The 16,499-nt window shown below is 37.6% G+C and overlaps 4 protein-coding genes across 6 annotated transcripts; 3 read left to right on the top strand and 1 right to left on the bottom strand.

Annotated features, from left to right (window-relative positions):
- Positions 1-19: 19 nt before the first annotated feature.
- idh3a (isocitrate dehydrogenase (NAD(+)) 3 catalytic subunit alpha) lies at positions 20-5,037 on the top strand. 3 transcript variants are annotated; one of them, XM_079346416.1, is made up of 12 exons: positions 20-126; positions 487-552; positions 1,498-1,560; positions 1,682-1,765; positions 1,886-2,000; positions 2,302-2,489; positions 2,614-2,747; positions 2,837-2,939; positions 3,073-3,137; positions 3,583-3,667; positions 3,830-3,982; positions 4,074-5,037. In XM_079346416.1, exons 1-12 carry the CDS (start codon positions 100-102, stop codon positions 4,155-4,157), a joined length of 1,167 nt encoding a protein of 388 aa, XP_079202542.1. In that variant the 5' UTR covers positions 20-99; the 3' UTR covers positions 4,158-5,037. The 3 variants fall into 3 exon arrangements, with proteins under 3 accessions (XP_079202542.1, XP_079202543.1, XP_079202544.1); XM_079346418.1 differs by lacking the exon at positions 20-126 and adding an exon at positions 138-404; XM_079346417.1 differs by lacking the exon at positions 487-552 and having other exon boundaries at positions 23-126.
- Positions 5,038-7,119: 2,082 nt separating this feature from the next.
- On the top strand, positions 7,120-10,673 carry dnaja (DnaJ heat shock protein family (Hsp40) member A). The gene is made up of 9 exons (XM_079345697.1): positions 7,120-7,186; positions 7,266-7,418; positions 7,813-7,953; positions 8,742-8,913; positions 9,019-9,123; positions 9,220-9,447; positions 9,542-9,772; positions 9,860-9,960; positions 10,088-10,673. The coding sequence occupies exons 3-9, from the start codon at positions 7,822-7,824 to the stop codon at positions 10,301-10,303; spliced, it is 1,185 nt and encodes a 394-aa protein (XP_079201823.1). The 5' UTR covers positions 7,120-7,186; positions 7,266-7,418; positions 7,813-7,821; the 3' UTR covers positions 10,304-10,673.
- LOC306825136 (small ribosomal subunit protein eS27-like) lies at positions 10,664-12,505 on the bottom strand. The gene is made up of 4 exons (XM_079345698.1): positions 12,437-12,505; positions 11,367-11,475; positions 11,061-11,171; positions 10,664-10,944 (listed from the first exon to the last, which is right to left on the bottom strand). The coding sequence occupies exons 1-4, from the start codon at positions 12,440-12,442 to the stop codon at positions 10,916-10,918; spliced, it is 255 nt and encodes an 84-aa protein (XP_079201824.1). The 5' UTR covers positions 12,443-12,505; the 3' UTR covers positions 10,664-10,915.
- A 577-nt stretch (positions 12,506-13,082) lies between these two features.
- LOC306825923 (ras-related protein Rab-8B-like) lies at positions 13,083-16,465 on the top strand. Its single transcript, XM_079346895.1, has 8 exons — positions 13,083-13,400; positions 13,981-14,041; positions 14,134-14,194; positions 14,284-14,361; positions 14,502-14,591; positions 14,704-14,769; positions 14,868-14,918; positions 15,371-16,465. Exons 1-8 carry the CDS (start codon positions 13,277-13,279, stop codon positions 15,461-15,463), a joined length of 624 nt encoding a protein of 207 aa, XP_079203021.1. The 5' UTR covers positions 13,083-13,276; the 3' UTR covers positions 15,464-16,465.
- The last annotated feature ends 34 nt before the right edge of the window (positions 16,466-16,499 follow it).

Raw genomic sequence — 16,499 nt, 5'->3', positions numbered from 1 at the left:
TTTTAATTCAGAAAACTGTTCCGAACGGAAATCCGTTTTGTGTTCTGTTTCGTGAGCTTCACTCACGGCTGCTGCAGCATCGACCTTGGCTAGGGAAGGATGGCAGGGAAGGCGTGGAGGTCAGCGGTACGTACTGGACAAAACATTTTAACCTTTCATCCCTGTTGCAACAAAGATATTGCATAGTGTTTAGAGTGTTTTTTATTTTAGTTCACGCATTCAAATACTGCTTGGACGCCGAAAACATTTCCTTCCCGGCTAACCTAGCTAGTCGCTAATACACAGGCTACTTAGCTTGTAGTTACTATGGCAACCTAACTTTTGCACACTACTAGCTGATTTTTGATTTTTTAGCATGAAACTATAAAGCGACGCCCTTATGGCGTCCAAGAAGCGAGTTTTAGGTATGTATACACTTTCAATTATTTTTCATGAAGCTAGTTTCGTAATAGTACCAAATCTCTATGAAATGTCCCTCATTTACAGATTCTTAATCTCCTAAAAGAGTGGGGCGTAACGCTCCATCGCGAGGATAAAATCAAGGCACAGGAAGTAAGTCGAGCACTGAGAGTATCCTGGCTGCGTCACAAAGCTTCTAGCAGTCTCCTCTTGTTGAAAAGATATAATCCGAAATGGACATTTTGCTTTGCACATTTCTACGTTTACAGCACCTTTGCGATTCTGCAATAGCACTCCCTGGCTGCTCTTTAACTGAGAGAGGATGCACAATTTATTCGACAGTTTTTTCCCCTGTACAGCAAAATGTGATATATTTTTTTATTTTAACTGTATGAAATTTAAAACGCTTTCCCTTGTGGCAGACCTTTTTGTGATAATTTATTAATCCTTCATCCCCACACATAAAACTACTCTTGGCACATTTAAAGGTAATTCAAATAAGAACTGAAGAAATTAACAAATCGATGCAAATTAGAAAAGATGACTTTGGACATTAGTGGCTGAATTTCTGTTTTGTCTATTGCCTTTCTTATGTAGAGATTCTACAACTATGCCCTTCACACGATCATTGTTTGGGGTTACTATTTTTATGATCAGGCCTTTTAAATCATAGATAAACATTCATTTTAAACACAACTATTGACAACAGCTTATATAGTATGGCTAGTGTATATATATATAGTCTCAAATTTAGAATGTATGTTACAGATAGCTCCATCCATCCATCCATCCATCTATAAGCCGTTTAGATTACATCTGGATGACTAGTGTTATTTGTGACCTGTGTGTAACAGTGGTAGAGAAAAAGTGTTTATTTTATTGTTACATTAATGGGAACACAGTACTCTTGATTTAGCATGGTAACACATTTCCTTGGTTATTCTGCTCCTGCTATGTTCTTTACCTTAAAGCGTTGATAAATCAACATAACATCCTGTCCCTGTGTTCAAAATGATCCCATCTATTGGATGGTAACAGTCCTGTAAGGTATTAAAGCGTATACTGAGGAAAAACCTAAACCCTCACTTTGATTGTCAGGTGTCATGGGCGGTTGGAGCTTTGAAGAAAGACACTCCACAGCCCAGGACGTTCACCCGTGGGGTATGTAACTTGTTTTAACAATTTGGTGCATCTCTTAATCTTGGTAATAAGTTGTGAGCAATCTGAAGTGCTTACTTATTATTTCTGACTGAATTTTACATGTCTTTATTCTTCCTCTTAGATTAATACTGTAACATTAATCCCTGGTGATGGAATTGGTCCTGAGATCTCCTCTGCTGTCATGAAGATATTTGAAGCAGCCAAGGTAAGATCTGAATGAATAATACTATTGTACATACAATACCTAGAAAGTTATTAACAAAATAGCAACATAGCAGTCTGCTCTTCACTTGTATTATTCATGATTCATACATTTGCTCGATAGGCCCCTATTCAGTGGGAGGAAAGAAATGTTACAGCCATCCAGGGACCTGGTGGAAAGTGGATGATCCCTCCTGATGCTAAAGAATCAATGGACAGGAACAAAATTGGCCTTAAAGGTTGTATGCTTCATAAGTGCTCTATTGTCTCTTTTATAAATGTGATCAAATGCTAACTTTTAAAAGCTGTGGATACATTGGTAGATCTTTTTTTTTTACACGAGTGACGAATCTCTCCATCCCATCAGCTAAACACAGTAAAGAGATTTTTGTGTGAATAGCACTTAAAACTATCAGACCAATAAAATGTTAACCTTTATGGTACAAAGGTTTGGTCAGTTTGTTATATGTGGCTTAGGGGTTTTCTATCTGTGTTGGCATTTTAACTAGTCAACAATTTGAACAACTCAACTACCTACAGGACCTTTAAAGACCCCAATTGCAGCCGGCCATCCCTCTATGAACCTGCTGCTGAGAAAAACCTTTGACCTCTACGCCAATGTGCGCCCCTGTGTGTCTATCGAGGGCTACGAGACCCCCTACACTGATGTGAACTTGGTTACCATCAGGGAGAACACTGAGGGAGAATATAGTGGGATTGAACATGTGGTAAGACTGATGAAGTGATGGGAATCAGCAGAGTGTCTTGTTTTTTTCTGAAATCATACACACTAGTTGTAGTTTACAGATTTGACCCAGATGTTTTGTTGTTCTGAATTTGTATGTTTTTCAGATTGTTGATGGAGTAGTTCAGAGTATTAAGCTTATTACAGAGCAGGCCAGCCAACGCATTGCAGAATATGCTTTTGAATATGCAAGAAATAATCAGAGGGCCAGTGTTACTGCAGTTCACAAAGCCAATATCATGTAAGTAAAATTCCATTCAAATGAACTGGAGTATTTCATCATTCAAAAGCCATTTGCTGAAATCATTATGTTGACTCATTTTTCAATAGGCGCATGTCAGATGGGCTTTTCCTACGAAAATGCAGAGAGGCTGCCGAAAAGCACAAAGACGTGAAATTCACTGAGATGTACTTGGATACTGTGTGTCTTAATGTAAGTCCTGATGTCTCTTGTTATTGATTTGGATAGTCGTATCAATGGTGTGGATAGATAAATATATAAATAGTGTTGGAAGTTTTACCTGTTCCTCCAAATTAGAAAGGCATTATTGATACACCTTTTACAGATGGTGCAAGATCCCACACAGTTTGATGTGTTAGTGATGCCAAATCTGTATGGAGACATTTTGAGGTAAGATAGATGGCCTTTTTTTAACAAATAGAAATGATGCATAGCATTCTTAATCTTACTTTGTCTTCAGAGCACAACATTAGCAGCAGCTATATGCTGGTTATAAGTAACAGGAACTTTAGCACAAATGACCAGACCCTAAAAAAACACAACTATAATCAAGTGAGTGCTTTGTTAGATTCGAACAGCTACATGTATTTTTGCCTCTTGTTTGTTTTTTGTTTTTTTAGTAAATGTAGAAATGTGTATTTTTTTTAAAAGTAGAACTACAAAAGAGGATATCTGGTTAACTAAACTCAAATTAATGGAAAGGTGTCAATCAAACTTGAATAAATCTTTAGAACTAAAAAAGCTAAAGTAGTGTAGGTTTGGTCTGCATCTGTTCAAAATGAAAACGCACAATATAGATGTGTGCACTGAGACAAATCTAAATTTACCTTTGCAGTGATCTTTGTGCTGGACTAATTGGAGGTCTTGGAGTGACACCTAGTGGAAACATTGGTGCCAATGGTGTTGCCATATTTGAGTCGGTACGTTCTTTCTATTTACATTTTTAAGACTACTTTTTTTCGCAACAGGCTCAGGTGATTTTGTGAAGACACATTACAGTTCCATTTGTGTTTTTCACCTCTGTTCAGAACAGCAGTGTTTTCAACTAAGATGAATGATTGTTTTATAAATCATCTTGTCAGGTACATGGCACTGCTCCAGATATTGCAGGAAAAGACATGGCCAACCCCACCGCCCTGCTGCTCAGTGCAGTCATGATGCTTCGGCACATGGGCTTGCATGGCTATGCCAAGAAGATTGAAACTGGCTGCTTTGACACCATACGAGACAAAAAGGTAAACTTTGTTTAAATGATAAGTATGCTACTATTTTTAAGAGATCTTCCTATTTTGATTCCTAAAGTTTTTGTTTGTTTTTGTCTTCAAGGTTCTAACAAAAGATCTGGGAGGAAACTCAAAGTGCTCTGAATTTACAGAGCAAATATGTCAAAGAGTACGGGATATGGACTAAAAAGAGGCTACTCTGGCGTTTTTCTCCCAGGTTTCAGACTGACAGCGTGTTGGCTGTGTGACCGCTGTGTTTTTATTGTGGCATGTATAACATGCCCCAAAAAATAGAGAGTTTGCCTGTTTTTACCATGAGCAGTGCACAGTACTCTGCTAACATAGATCATAAAATGATATATAAAGAGCCCCATTGCCCTTGTTTCAGCAACATGGATGTCATGTGCATGAAAACAAATGTACACATCTTGATCATATTTATGAAGCCAAAGAATATGAAAACACGTTAAAGGAGACGAGTGACAGCAGGGACATGCAGCCAACACATGGCCCGTCTGAAGCCTCATGCAGCCGACACAGCCAGTGTGAAGCAGTCCTTTGGATCTAACTCTCTTCACTTTATCATGATATATTGTATTGGAAACTAAAATATGTATTTAAAGAAGACTCAGGAATTGGAGTTCCTGAATGTTAATTTCTCTCTGCACACTCCAAAGCACTGTCTTAAACATGTCAACATAAAGTTACTGTAGATGTGTCCGTTTCATTCGTAAAATTTGTGATCTGTGTTGGATATTGTCTATTTATTGGCTGAAAAAAGCCTTTTGTCTAATATTTTTTTACACTATTATTTAAACATTCAAGGCACATTCCATTAGCCATCATGAGGGTCCACTGTCAAATGGTCACAGTAAAAGGAAACAGTCAATGGACATATTTAAATTTGATGTGGTTAAAAAATTACAATTGTGGCTTTAATGATATTAACTGTGTTGCATGAAAGTTTCAGATGTTTTTGTGGATTTTTTTCATGTCTTGTTTTTTTCTTCTGCAAATATTATGAATGTATACTGTGAAGAAAAAGAATATTACCATGAACTCGGAAATGCTGGGCCCTTTATTCGGTGAAATGCACTGAGCTTCAGTGTTTTACAAGCCACCACTGAGCTGCTCATGATTTTAAAAGTAAAAAATGATTCGTGAGGACATATTATTCTCATCATTTTGATAGAAAGTATTATTGCAAAATATTCAATGCATGAAAGTGAGACATTTTCATACTAAAAGTTACAAAGCCATTTCTATAGGAACGTTACTATTCTTTGTTTTCATGTGAATTTTTTTAGGCAATTTTTTCCCTTTTTTTCCCTGGATAAAACAGCTGAAGAGAGGAAATGTTGGGGATTTCATACAGAAAGGGGACAATGTTGGAATTGAACCCATAGCTGCTACGACCAGGACTATAGATTCCTTAAATCGGGTGCGCAACATGGCCACTAGGCTAATCTTCCCTTTTCTTCATAGAGGCTTTTTCTTTCACTACGTCTTCAACATAGCCAGGCAATTAAGATTCATTTTGTGTTCGTTAAGAACACAATCAGCTCTTAATTCTTATAATCCAACAAAAATATTAATTTTACTGACCAATAGCTAAACTGGAACATTTGTACCAGTTTTAAAGAAAAAATAAAATAAGCTGCATCATTTCCTTTGATGTCTTATACTGCTACTGTTTGTCTTTCCATAGTTCATTGAGCATGTTTACTTCCAAAGATAAGGTTACAACACATCTCATTACACGAGAAACAGAAGGACCTTTTTGGTCACGAGCATAGAAAAGAACTCCCTCTTGTCTCAAATGAGCATGACACTGCTGATAATAGGTTGCTCTGTCTTCCCTGCTTCCTCATTTTGGAACTGTTGTTGAGAGTGAGGGCACCCTGACATTTTGTTTGTTACTCAGCAAAGATGATGTTGCTTTATATTCTGTCCAGAACAAGATGTGCTCATATTTCTTATACACTGAATGTGATCTGGTGACCTTAAAAAACTAATTATTTTACAATAACTGTAGTTTCTCAGATAGCGCTTCAATGTATTCTCTCTGTGATATAAGAAAAAACAATTTTTTTTGTGTCTTTCAGGTTTAAACAGTACAGTCATCCATCTACATTTTTCTTGTCTAGTCCATATTTCTGGTCATGAGAGACAGGCTCAATCTTACAATAACTTCAACAGAGAAAACCCTTATTTCTGTTACATTTTCTTTAATGTTAATAACATTCAAAGCACTTACACATACAAAATCAAAAAATAAACGTTACATTTCTTCTATGTTTCATAGGCCTATTGTAGTTTGCGAGCTTTGTGTCCTAGTGTGCATGCTTTACGCCTCATACATGTGGATATTAAGGCAAAAAAGAACACCTTGAATCGCTCCTATTTTCTCCCTATTTGGTATCTTAGAGAGTAACCTACCTCACTAAACATGCAGCAAATCTAGCTCAAAATATAGCAAATACACCTCTTTTAATAATGAAATATGCCTTTCCAAAGAGCTTAAAATGAATTAAGAAAAATGAGATTGGCTTCTTTTAGTGAAGGAAGACTGATGTTAAATTATATTAGGCCTACTTGTATTCAGACTTGTAGGTCCATATTGTTGTAGAAAAGCAGAAGAATTATAAATACAGGACATCATCATCGAAAGGGTAAAATCACTACAGTTTCAGTACTAAAATACAAAGAGACATTCGCACCAGTGTTTCCAGAAACCCAAGAAATAGTGTCAGTTAGTGTGGACTGAATGAGAGCTGTTAACATTTTCTGAATCAATTATTTGACTTACGTCTCAAACAAACTCTCAATACATCTTAAAATATTCTTCATGCATCATTATATGCTGCCTAACTTTCTCATTGTCACTTACATGTACATAACACCACAAGTGAGTGGTATCCTACAATTGAGAACAGTAAGCTCTAAAAAAAAAAAAAAATGTTTACATTGGCTGTGCATGTTTAGAAAAGTGTATGCACACATATTTGTTTGATATTACCTACCTGAAAAAATAAATAAACAATAATAATCTTAATCAAGGCTAATTATAATAGCCTCGCTAATTTTAACTCAGGAACCAGTAGGAATGTTCTGGACGACGCTCTCCATTTTTTACCCAATGCAGTTAATTGTCACTCTTTTAAACCAAACTAAGGCTGAGCAAATGAAGACTACAGAGAAATCATAAGAAAAAAGGTGGGCTGACAACCCCCCACCCTCCTTAACGACCCTTGGTGGGTTTTTTTTTTTTTTTTTCCACTCCGGTCTTTTCTAGAGTCTACAGATCCAACCAACGAAACATCCGGCCCCTCTGCTCACAGCTCTCCAGAAAGTTCCTCACAGTGGAGCGGCTATAAGAAGCAGCTGTCTGCCTCCACCGCGACCAGTAACCCGAGCGAAAACCATCGTACAATTAAAACCCTGACATGTAAGTACACTAAACTATCCTCTCGATACAGCCGGTATACAGAATAAAGATAGCAGTTTCATTCAGACCGTACTTTATACAAAGATTAGTTCGAGAGAGGTATTGTCATGTTACCACATGTGCTCCCTAAGATCACCTCTTCTCTGTTTGAGACATAGGCTGCTTCATTCTGACATGCTTTAACCTTATATTCACCATTTAAAGCTAAACACAATTGAAGAGGAGCCTTCGGCTAAAGGCAACTTTGTGTCATTTGATGGTGAATGGTCTGTTTGTGTGGATACGTAGCAGCAGCAGCAGTTGTAAATCTCATTATAACCTCATGGGCTAAAAAAGCGACACCGTTCGCTGCTATACAGCCTGCTAATGTGTTTCTGGTTTCTTTTTTTTGTAGTTTTTAATCATGGTCCACGAAACCGGATACTATGATCTCCTGGGTGTCAAACCCAGCTCCTCAGCGGATGAAATTAAAAAAGCCTACAGAAAACTCGCATTAAAGTATCACCCCGACAAGAACCCCAATGAAGGAGAGAAGGTGAGTAGGTTACATAAGAGTGTTGAAGGGGGGTCCCTGCCTCCCTGCAGCCGTGTATGGGCCGCAGGATTACCCCCCCCTGTCTATATTTAAACTGCACGCCTCGTCTCGTTAGGACCTTTCCAGAAAGAGCTGGACTGCTTCTCTGTTAAGGCACATTAAGCTCACTGACTCAGCTGAGTTTTTACTGTTTGGGAAGTTATTGTTACAGTCAAGTTTTTTTTAGTAGCCTGCCAAAATAAACATTTACTACTGAATGCTTATGATGCTCATGACTTTTGAATTGGTTTAAGAAAAAAAACACCTTGAAAATGTACGTCAATTAATCCCATTGTTTACTCCGTATTCAGTAGTATATATTATAAGCTATGGTCATAACAACATGCTGGAGAGTGCAGTGGAGTCAGTGTGGACCATGCCAACATGTTCCACGTATTCATTATACTTATTGACCAGACAGCCTTCGCACACGTCTTGTTTTAGTCCAGGTCCTGTGGTCATGAAAATACATCCATGGCATACTGCATACTTTTCTATTTTCCAAACAAACAAATGTTTGTATTTTAAAATTATTTGAACATTACAGCACATGGTTGACTTATTTATTTTTTGCCATTAATGCAGAACAAACAGTCATTCCCCTTCAAAAAAAAGTGATATCTGTTCAATTAAGTTTACAAAAAAATGCCAAGGCAAATGTGAAAACTTGGCTGTGATTTTTTTTTTTTTTGAAAGCTCTTAATTAAGTTTTGATTTTAAAATTAAGTGCATGATTTTTACTCTTGCAGTTCAAGCATATATCCCAAGCATATGAGGTGCTGTCAGATCCACAGAAGAGAGACTTGTATGACCAAGGAGGAGAACAAGCAATCAAAGAGGGAGGCATGAGTGGAGGATCTCCAATGGACATTTTCAACATGTTCTTTGGAGGCGGTGGAAGGATGCAGAGAGAGAGGAAAGGTAAGATATACCACATTTTACAAGTCATGTAACAACAGTTGCATCTGATGTATGTTTTATATTTTCTAAATAAAAAACATTTGAACTCTTCTAATTATCCTACAGGGAAGAATGTCCTCCACCAGCTCAGTGTTACACTCGAGGAGATTTACATGGGCACCACCAGGAAGCTTGGACTGCAGAAGAATGTCATTTGTGAAAAGTGCGAAGGTATGGTTTTTTTGTTGTTGTTTTTTCTCCGAAATTCCACATAAAAAAGGAATTTGTTGAGAAGTTCTGTTATTAACATTGTTCTTGTATTTACAGGTTACGGTGGTAAGAAAGGTGCCTTAGAGAAGTGCTCAAACTGCAAAGGTAAAGGAGTACACATCAAGGTTCAACAGATCGGACCAGGAATGATTCAGCAGACCCAAAGCATGTGTCCAGAATGCCAGGGACAGGGTGAGAGGTTTAATTCAAAGGACCGCTGCAAAAACTGCAATGGACACAAAGTAGAACGGAAGAAGAAAGTTCTTGAAGTTCACATTGACAAAGGTAATAGTTGTAATAGAGATAAAGCTGTAAATTGTTTGTGTAAGTGTGTTTTGCAACAGACACACACTAACCTGTACACATATGTGATGTTTAGGTATGAAAGATGGTCAGAAAATTACATTCCATGGAGAAGGCGACCAGGAACCCGGACTGGAGCCTGGGGATGTAATCATTATGCTGGATCAGAAGGAACATCCCGTTTTCCAGAGACAAGAAGATAATTTAATAATGAATCTGAAAATCAAACTTTCAGAGGCTCTGTGTGGTTTCAAGAAGACTATTCTAACATTAGACAACAGAGCACTCATCATCAACTCATCACCAGGTAACGCACACAATCACAGAATGAACATTTCTTTTGACATGCATTTGGTCTGCAAATATACTGAACATGTATCGTTCTTGTCGACAGGGGAAGTGATCAAACATGGAGACGTCAAATGTGTCCAGAATGAGGGCATGCCCCTTTACAGGGACCCTTATGAAAAGGGACAGCTTTTCATTAAGTTTGAGGTAAAACTCTTCAACGTTTCCGCACTGGGTGTCTCAATCTTGGACTCAACTCTCTTTTAAAAATGTGTTGTTGTTTCTTTTAGAGGAAATGTTCATTTCACCTTTTCTTTGTAATTCATGCCCAAAGGTGGAATTCCCAGACAAACATTGGCTCCCAGAGCATCTCATGTATCAGCTGGAAAGACTGCTTCCTCCCAGAGACGATGTGATGATTACCGAAGACATGGAGGAGGTGGAGCTCTGTGAGGTGGAGGTGCAGTCGCGGCAGAAGAAGTGCAGCAGGGAAGCATACGAGGAAGACGAGGAGAATCCCAGAGGCGGAGTACAGTGTCAGACGCAGTGATCAGTCCATGGTGATACTGTAAAGCATGTTTTTTGTTTAGAATTTTTTGTTTGGTTTACGGTGAAGGACCTGCCTTAAAGTACAGTTGTTCACATGCTAACTATTAAACTGTTGTCTTTCTACTCTACTTGGACACAAATATGCAGACGAGTTAGTCATTTCTCATTTTTTACACGTTTCCTTTCTAAACTGTATTTGTCTGATAAACCGTTTTAGTTGTCAGTGTTTTTTATGTGTACGTTTATTCAGAAATCTATGGGACAAAACATTTTTATTTAGGAAGGACTTCTGTATGCTTTCTGTGAAGGTGATTTCATAAATGACAAACCTTATTATTTCTCAATAAAAACACCAGAAGGCTTTAACTTTACCTGTGCTTACTTTATTAAACATGAGAAATGTATTTCTTGTATCTTACAAATTCATAGAAGTTGTACATCTGTCATGTGGTGAGGGCTGTGATTACTGTTTGCACTTTGCAATCATTTGGAAAAGTATAAGGCATTCATCAACAGCAAGACTTGATTACAGACGTGATAAAAGTGAGGAAAGGCAAGTTTAATTTTATAGCACACTTCAACAACAAGGCAATTCAAAGTGCATCGTCCCTTGTTAATGTTGCTTTCTCCTGAAAGAGCAACCTGTAAAGCAAAAAAAACAAATGTGTTACACAACCTACTACTCACGACTTAGAGAAATAGAAAGCTTAGGTTAGCGGATAGGATCATTAACATTGCAACGTAAGTGGATGTCTTACCCTCGGTCAGTCTGGCCTTCCCTCCTTTTGGCTGACACAACACGGTTGAGCATCCCACACAGAGAACCACTGTCTGAGCATGGCTGAACACAGTTGTGATTTTGTAGCAGCCTGTGAATACATTGCCAAGATGTAAACAAGCAATAGACCAATTTTGTAAAACAATGTGCATGGGTTTTAATGATCGCAAACTCAATGATGAAAACATTGGAAGAATCTCAGCAAAAACAGAAGAGGATTATGGGTAATATAATCCAAAGGCCAAATGTGCAGAACACAGCCCTGCCTTCACTTCAGTCTACATACCTGGGCACTTAACGTCCATAAAGTAAGAGTTAGGACTCTGAACAAGTCTTTTCTTTTTGTGTTGTCTTCTCTCGTGGTCGATAAGAGGGTGGAGGAGGTCTTTAGCCAGCTACAATAAAATATATTAAAAAAATTAATTAAAATGTGTCAATCTGTTTAACAGCTTTGTAAAGACCTCAGCCAAATTCTGCAAAAATAATCAAGTCTGACAGTGGTTTTATTATATCAAGGTAATTAACATTCAAAAACAATGATGTACAAGTAAATCAAACAAAAGAGAGATTAGATCAAATAATAGCATCAGGAAAGTATAGCAATAAAATAAATTAACCAGAGATGCATACAGTTTAGGGGGGAGTCCTTATTTAGAGGTAATTACCTTTATGTGTATCCCGCACATAAAGGTTTCTCAGTCACTCAAAAAAAGGGCCAGAAAATGACTCTAATCTTAACGTTGTTAAATATACTTACATTTAAATTCAGCGTTATTCAGTTATGAATAAGATGACTGATAAGACTGATTTTTTTTTTTTATTTATTTATTTTTTTTTAAGAGAAGTCCATATTCATGTTTTACTCAAAATGCTCCTGCTGACATGAACCATGACATGTACTAGTTTGTTTTTACTTCTAGACACGTAGACAAGTACAAGGTAAACTATCCGATAACTTTGCCTGGGAGATAATTGTCCTCTACAATCAACATTACAGTTGTTTACATGTGTGTTTAGTAACTTCAGTTGTTCAACAAAGCAATGTAGGGCCTTGTGTTAAAAAAAAATACAGGTGCAGACTATTTCTCGGCTCGAAGATAATCCGCTACACTTTAAGTCGCGTGAACATACGACACCGATGTGTTTCCAGCAAGTAGCCATCACCCATGCCATAGAGCGCTATGTTAGCTCACTTTCTCTACATGTGCTGCTGCTGCTCCTTCACATAGACTAAATAACATCATTGACAAAGTTACAACCAAACTGTGAGACGGTGAGGACAGGTACATTAAAACAGTCTGATGATAACCCACATTACGTTTTAAGACAAGACAAAGACTGAAAACACATACTTACAGGCATGTTTACCGTGCGAGGCTGTTTTCCTGCGCATACGTGCTTCTTCTTCCTCTGTGCAGGAGGGAGCAGCTGTGTAACCAACTAGTTATACGTTTTTCGCAAACAACATTAAATACCATTTTGAAACTTCTTAAAAGCCTAAGGAAAGTAGAAATTTACTATGTGAATATTCTAATGTAATATATTTTTCGCTTATTTAGCCTACATACCGGGAAATTTTTAACATGTTTAGTTTTTTTTTTCCCATTTTGCCATCTGCTCATCAAACCGTCTTTATAAATGAACAAAAAAACCTGCTATTTGTAAGCCGCTTTTGTCGCTGTTGCAAAGTCAAAAATAATGTCATAGTTTTGTTATCAGTCTGTTATTATTTAATTATTTAACATATTAAGTAAAGACTGCATCTTAGCTCTCATTTGAAGGGGTTTCAAGTATTAGGCAAATCATTTAATAATTGCTAAAAAATAAAATACCATTTGCGTATCTTTAGATAGTTTATAAAGATAAAATAAAAAAGACGAAATGCCAGGTTCTGGTTATCTCGTCCTTTACAATTTGGAAATATATTATTTTTAAGAGATTTTGGTAAGCAGCTCTTCTGTCATTGTTCTTTACATTAAAGGGATATTAAAACGTTGATTTGGTTGGAGAGTCGGGTCGGCCCTGTATCCATTCAAACTCCATTGCCCATAATGCAAAGTTAAGAGTGACGTCACTTATCCAGGCACCGGTCTCCTGCCAGTCTGCCACCACAGACAGCTGAGGGGAGACTGACTGGAGACCCCGGCCCACCACGGCCTTTTATTTCCGAAACGTCGGAGTCCACATTGTGTTTCAATGGCGAAAACGTACGACTACCTGTTCAAGCTGCTGCTCATCGGAGACAGTGGAGTCGGCAAGACATGTCTGCTGTTCAGATTCAGCGAGGACTCCTTCAACACCACCTTCATATCCACAATAGGTGAGTTCCCTGAAACCGCCCCTCTCGATAAATCTGACATCATGCACACAACAGAATAAAATGCCTCATTGCGCTTTAAATGAGGCATTTTGTATTCTGTGGTCATAGTAATGTGGTAATTGATTTTTATAATATTGTTCAGATCTACAATTTTTAAAGGAGCGCTATATGAGACAATAGACCATAGAGACACATTATAATGATCCCCTGTCCTTGTGGCTCATTGGCATCGGTAAGGTTATACAATATTATCATAATTCTAAACTTGCTTTTTTTTTTTTTTTTAAAAGCTCATAGAAAATGTAAAGTTAATATTTTTCTCTTAATGGTTGTTACAATATTGTGTATTATCTTTCACACTAATCTATAATGTTCTATAGCTGGATTGTAGTGCAGTGACAATAAGTGATGTTCTCCCACAACTTGACATAACAACACCAGCCTGGAAACAAGTCATTTTAGTTTACAATGGAGCTTATTTGTGCATCTTAGGCATGGAAAAGCATGTCTCCATATGATCATATAGCCAATCATTAGAGTAAGCATCAGCCTACAGATGTATGTCCATGTGTTTATGCAGGAATTGACTTCAAAATCAGAACAATAGAACTGGATGGAAAGAGAGTCAAACTACAAATTTGGTAAGTGTTATTTAGTTTTGGCTTCCAGGTTTGGCTTCACAGCCTGGCACAGTTATGTTTAGCACTGAGCGTGATTTGATGTGTGCATGTAGGGACACTGCAGGTCAGGAGAGGTTTCGCACCATCACTACAGCCTACTACAGAGGAGCAATGGTGAGTCCGCTCCTCGTCACTTCCACCCTGTGGGTTCATTTTGCATGTTACGATGTGATATGATAACCCAAACCCTTCTATCTTCTCAGGGCATTATGTTGGTGTATGACATCTGTAATGAGAAGTCCTTTGAAAACATAAAAAACTGGATTAGAAATATTGAAGAGGTAAGTGCTGAATTGAAACATGTATCAAGTACATTTGGGCTCAAAGTAGTTTTTACTTTCTGCAGTTTGACACTGTCTTTGTATACCTACTTACCTACCTACCTACTTGACTTGATACATTTTTTTCTATCTTCCTCCAGCATGCCTCGTCTGATGTGGAGAAGATGATCCTCGGTAACAAATGTGACATGACTGACAGGAGACAGGTGTCCAAAGACAGAGGTGAAAAGGTGAGTGTCTGCAGCCAGTCTTTACTTAAGACAGTCTCAGATAAATGGAAATGCGGTTTACTTTTCTTGTTTTGTACTAAGTGACTCCACAATTCAATTGTGTCTCCCTCAGCTGGCTATTGATTATGGAGTTAAGTTCTTAGAGACCAGTGCAAAGTCCGGCTTAAATGTGGAAGAGGTAAGCGTGATTGTTTTTCTTTCACTCTCAGCGTACCATGTAACATTCTGTAAGTAATGAATATGTAAAATAACTTTTGTTTTGTGTCATTATTCTAGGCTTTTTATACAGTGGGACGAGACATATTACATAATCTGAGCTCAAAGACAGTAAGTGATACAGATACTCTTAAAATAGATGAAAAATAAGAGGGGCATTTTAAGTATGAGCTCTCGATTGATAAAAATCTAATAAATGAAGTGACATTTATGTTCAAATTGTCCTGCAACAACCAACGTATTTCTAACATTTGGGGTACTGATAACCACTTTCGGTTATAATGTTTATTTGCTAGGTATACGTTCTGTAAAATGTCCGTAGATTTTCTGTTTCATATCTAGTATTATTCTTGAAAGCAAAGTTGTTTTTGAGAGGGAGGGAAAAATGTTGTTTCTTGATTACCAGTCAATCATTTAACATTTTTTCTATTACTATTTTAATATCTCCCTAACTCCTGGTCACACTAAATCAATCTTTTGGTAGATTGCAAATGAAATGTGAAGCTTGGCTTGTTTAAAATACTTCAATTAATGTTTTCCCCCAATATGTTTGTCTTTGCTAGACTGACAACAGTGCTGGGGGATCAGGCAAACCAGTGAAGATCACAGAGAAAAAGTCGAAGAGGATAAAATTCTTCAAGTGTTCGCTCCTCTAGGGGGGGGTCATCTCTAGTTTTCACGATTCAAGCGTGACTTTACATTTTATTTGGAAGGCTCTTGTCTTCAGGGCGTCTTCACAGCAGTGGCAGCAGTGGTCATATTCAGAGGGCCTTTCTGCCAGCTGAAACTCATAGGTTCATGAGTGGTTGAGATGCCACTCTGTCCCGTTGACCAGAGGACGATCAATGAGGACTGAGGCCTAATACTGTGTATACATTCATGCAAAGACTTGTGGCGTAATCGCCAGCATTGGTTTGTAGCTGGTGCTGCAGTCTCTGCTCACAAGAGGCAGAGATTCTGTTGGCATTCATTTTACCTCTGCTGGATCTTTGTCACACATAACTGTCTTATAAATGATCAGAAAATGAAAACATTTAGCTTTCATATATTGTAGCATTAAACTACCTGTTGTCATACTAACTACCATGATGCTGTCAGACATATCTACTCTCAGTATTGATTGTATTTGTGTAAATCCATGTGTATTGATGAGACTTAAACTTTTTTTGCACAGGCATCATATCACTGTTCATGTGTGCCTAGAAGGACTCGAGAATTACGATAGAAAAGACAATAAATAGGTACGAGTTATATAACTTTATTTATTCAAACCTTCATTTATACAGGTTCTTGTGTCAACATGGAACTGTGAAAAGTTGCGTACTTCATATTGTTATGTGATTGTCAGTATTTGCATGAAAGCTGTAGGGATACCTCTGAGAGGAATATTATCAAGCACATTTTGTAGTGATTGAAAAACAAGTGTACGGACAGTATTTGAAAGTGTCAAGCGTATATGAGAATGTCATGTTTTTGCTGTTCACATAGTCCGTCAGCACAACCTACTGATGTGAATTACTTTTTAACTGTACACATCAAGCAGGTTTCCTTTACAAATCCAACATAAAAATACAATGACAAGGGAAATCTATAATGTGAATGATTGTAAGCTATTGTATGGTTACTTAATGACAAGTAAAGAAATTGGGTCTTTCAAAGAGAGTTGTTTTGCTTTTCTTAACTGTCAGTTAT

The sequence above is a fragment of the Symphodus melops genome (assembly GCF_947650265.1).
Source record: "Symphodus melops genome assembly, chromosome: 6".
Taxonomy (NCBI): domain Eukaryota; kingdom Metazoa; phylum Chordata; class Actinopteri; order Labriformes; family Labridae; genus Symphodus; species Symphodus melops.
The sequence above is the reverse complement of the archived record's forward strand: the minus strand, read 5'-3'. Positions and strand labels throughout refer to the sequence as shown.

Coding starts and splice junctions, on each gene's coding strand:
- LOC306825923 (XM_079346895.1), top strand. CDS start 13,277: ATGGCGAAAACGTACGACTACCTGTTCAAGCTGCTGCTCATCGGAGAC. Junction 14,592..14,703: donor CCAAAGACAGAGGTGAAAAG/GTGAGTGTCTGC, acceptor TGTCTCCCTCAG/CTGGCTATTGATTATGGAGT. Junction 14,919..15,370: donor ATAATCTGAGCTCAAAGACA/GTAAGTGATACA, acceptor TGTCTTTGCTAG/ACTGACAACAGTGCTGGGGG.
- LOC306825136 (XM_079345698.1), bottom strand. Junction 11,172..11,366: donor TATGGACGTTAAGTGCCCAG/GTATGTAGACTG, acceptor ATGTATTCACAG/GCTGCTACAAAATCACAACT. Junction 10,945..11,060: donor GAAGGCCAGACTGACCGAGG/GTAAGACATCCA, acceptor TTTGCTTTACAG/GTTGCTCTTTCAGGAGAAAG.
- idh3a (XM_079346416.1), top strand. CDS start 100: ATGGCAGGGAAGGCGTGGAGGTCAGCG. Junction 2,940..3,072: donor TGGATACTGTGTGTCTTAAT/GTAAGTCCTGAT, acceptor CACCTTTTACAG/ATGGTGCAAGATCCCACACA. Junction 3,668..3,829: donor GTGTTGCCATATTTGAGTCG/GTACGTTCTTTC, acceptor TCATCTTGTCAG/GTACATGGCACTGCTCCAGA.
- dnaja (XM_079345697.1), top strand. CDS start 7,822: ATGGTCCACGAAACCGGATACTATGATCTCCTGGGTGTCAAACCCAGC. Junction 9,124..9,219: donor CATTTGTGAAAAGTGCGAAG/GTATGGTTTTTT, acceptor TTGTATTTACAG/GTTACGGTGGTAAGAAAGGT. Junction 9,773..9,859: donor CATCATCAACTCATCACCAG/GTAACGCACACA, acceptor TCTTGTCGACAG/GGGAAGTGATCAAACATGGA.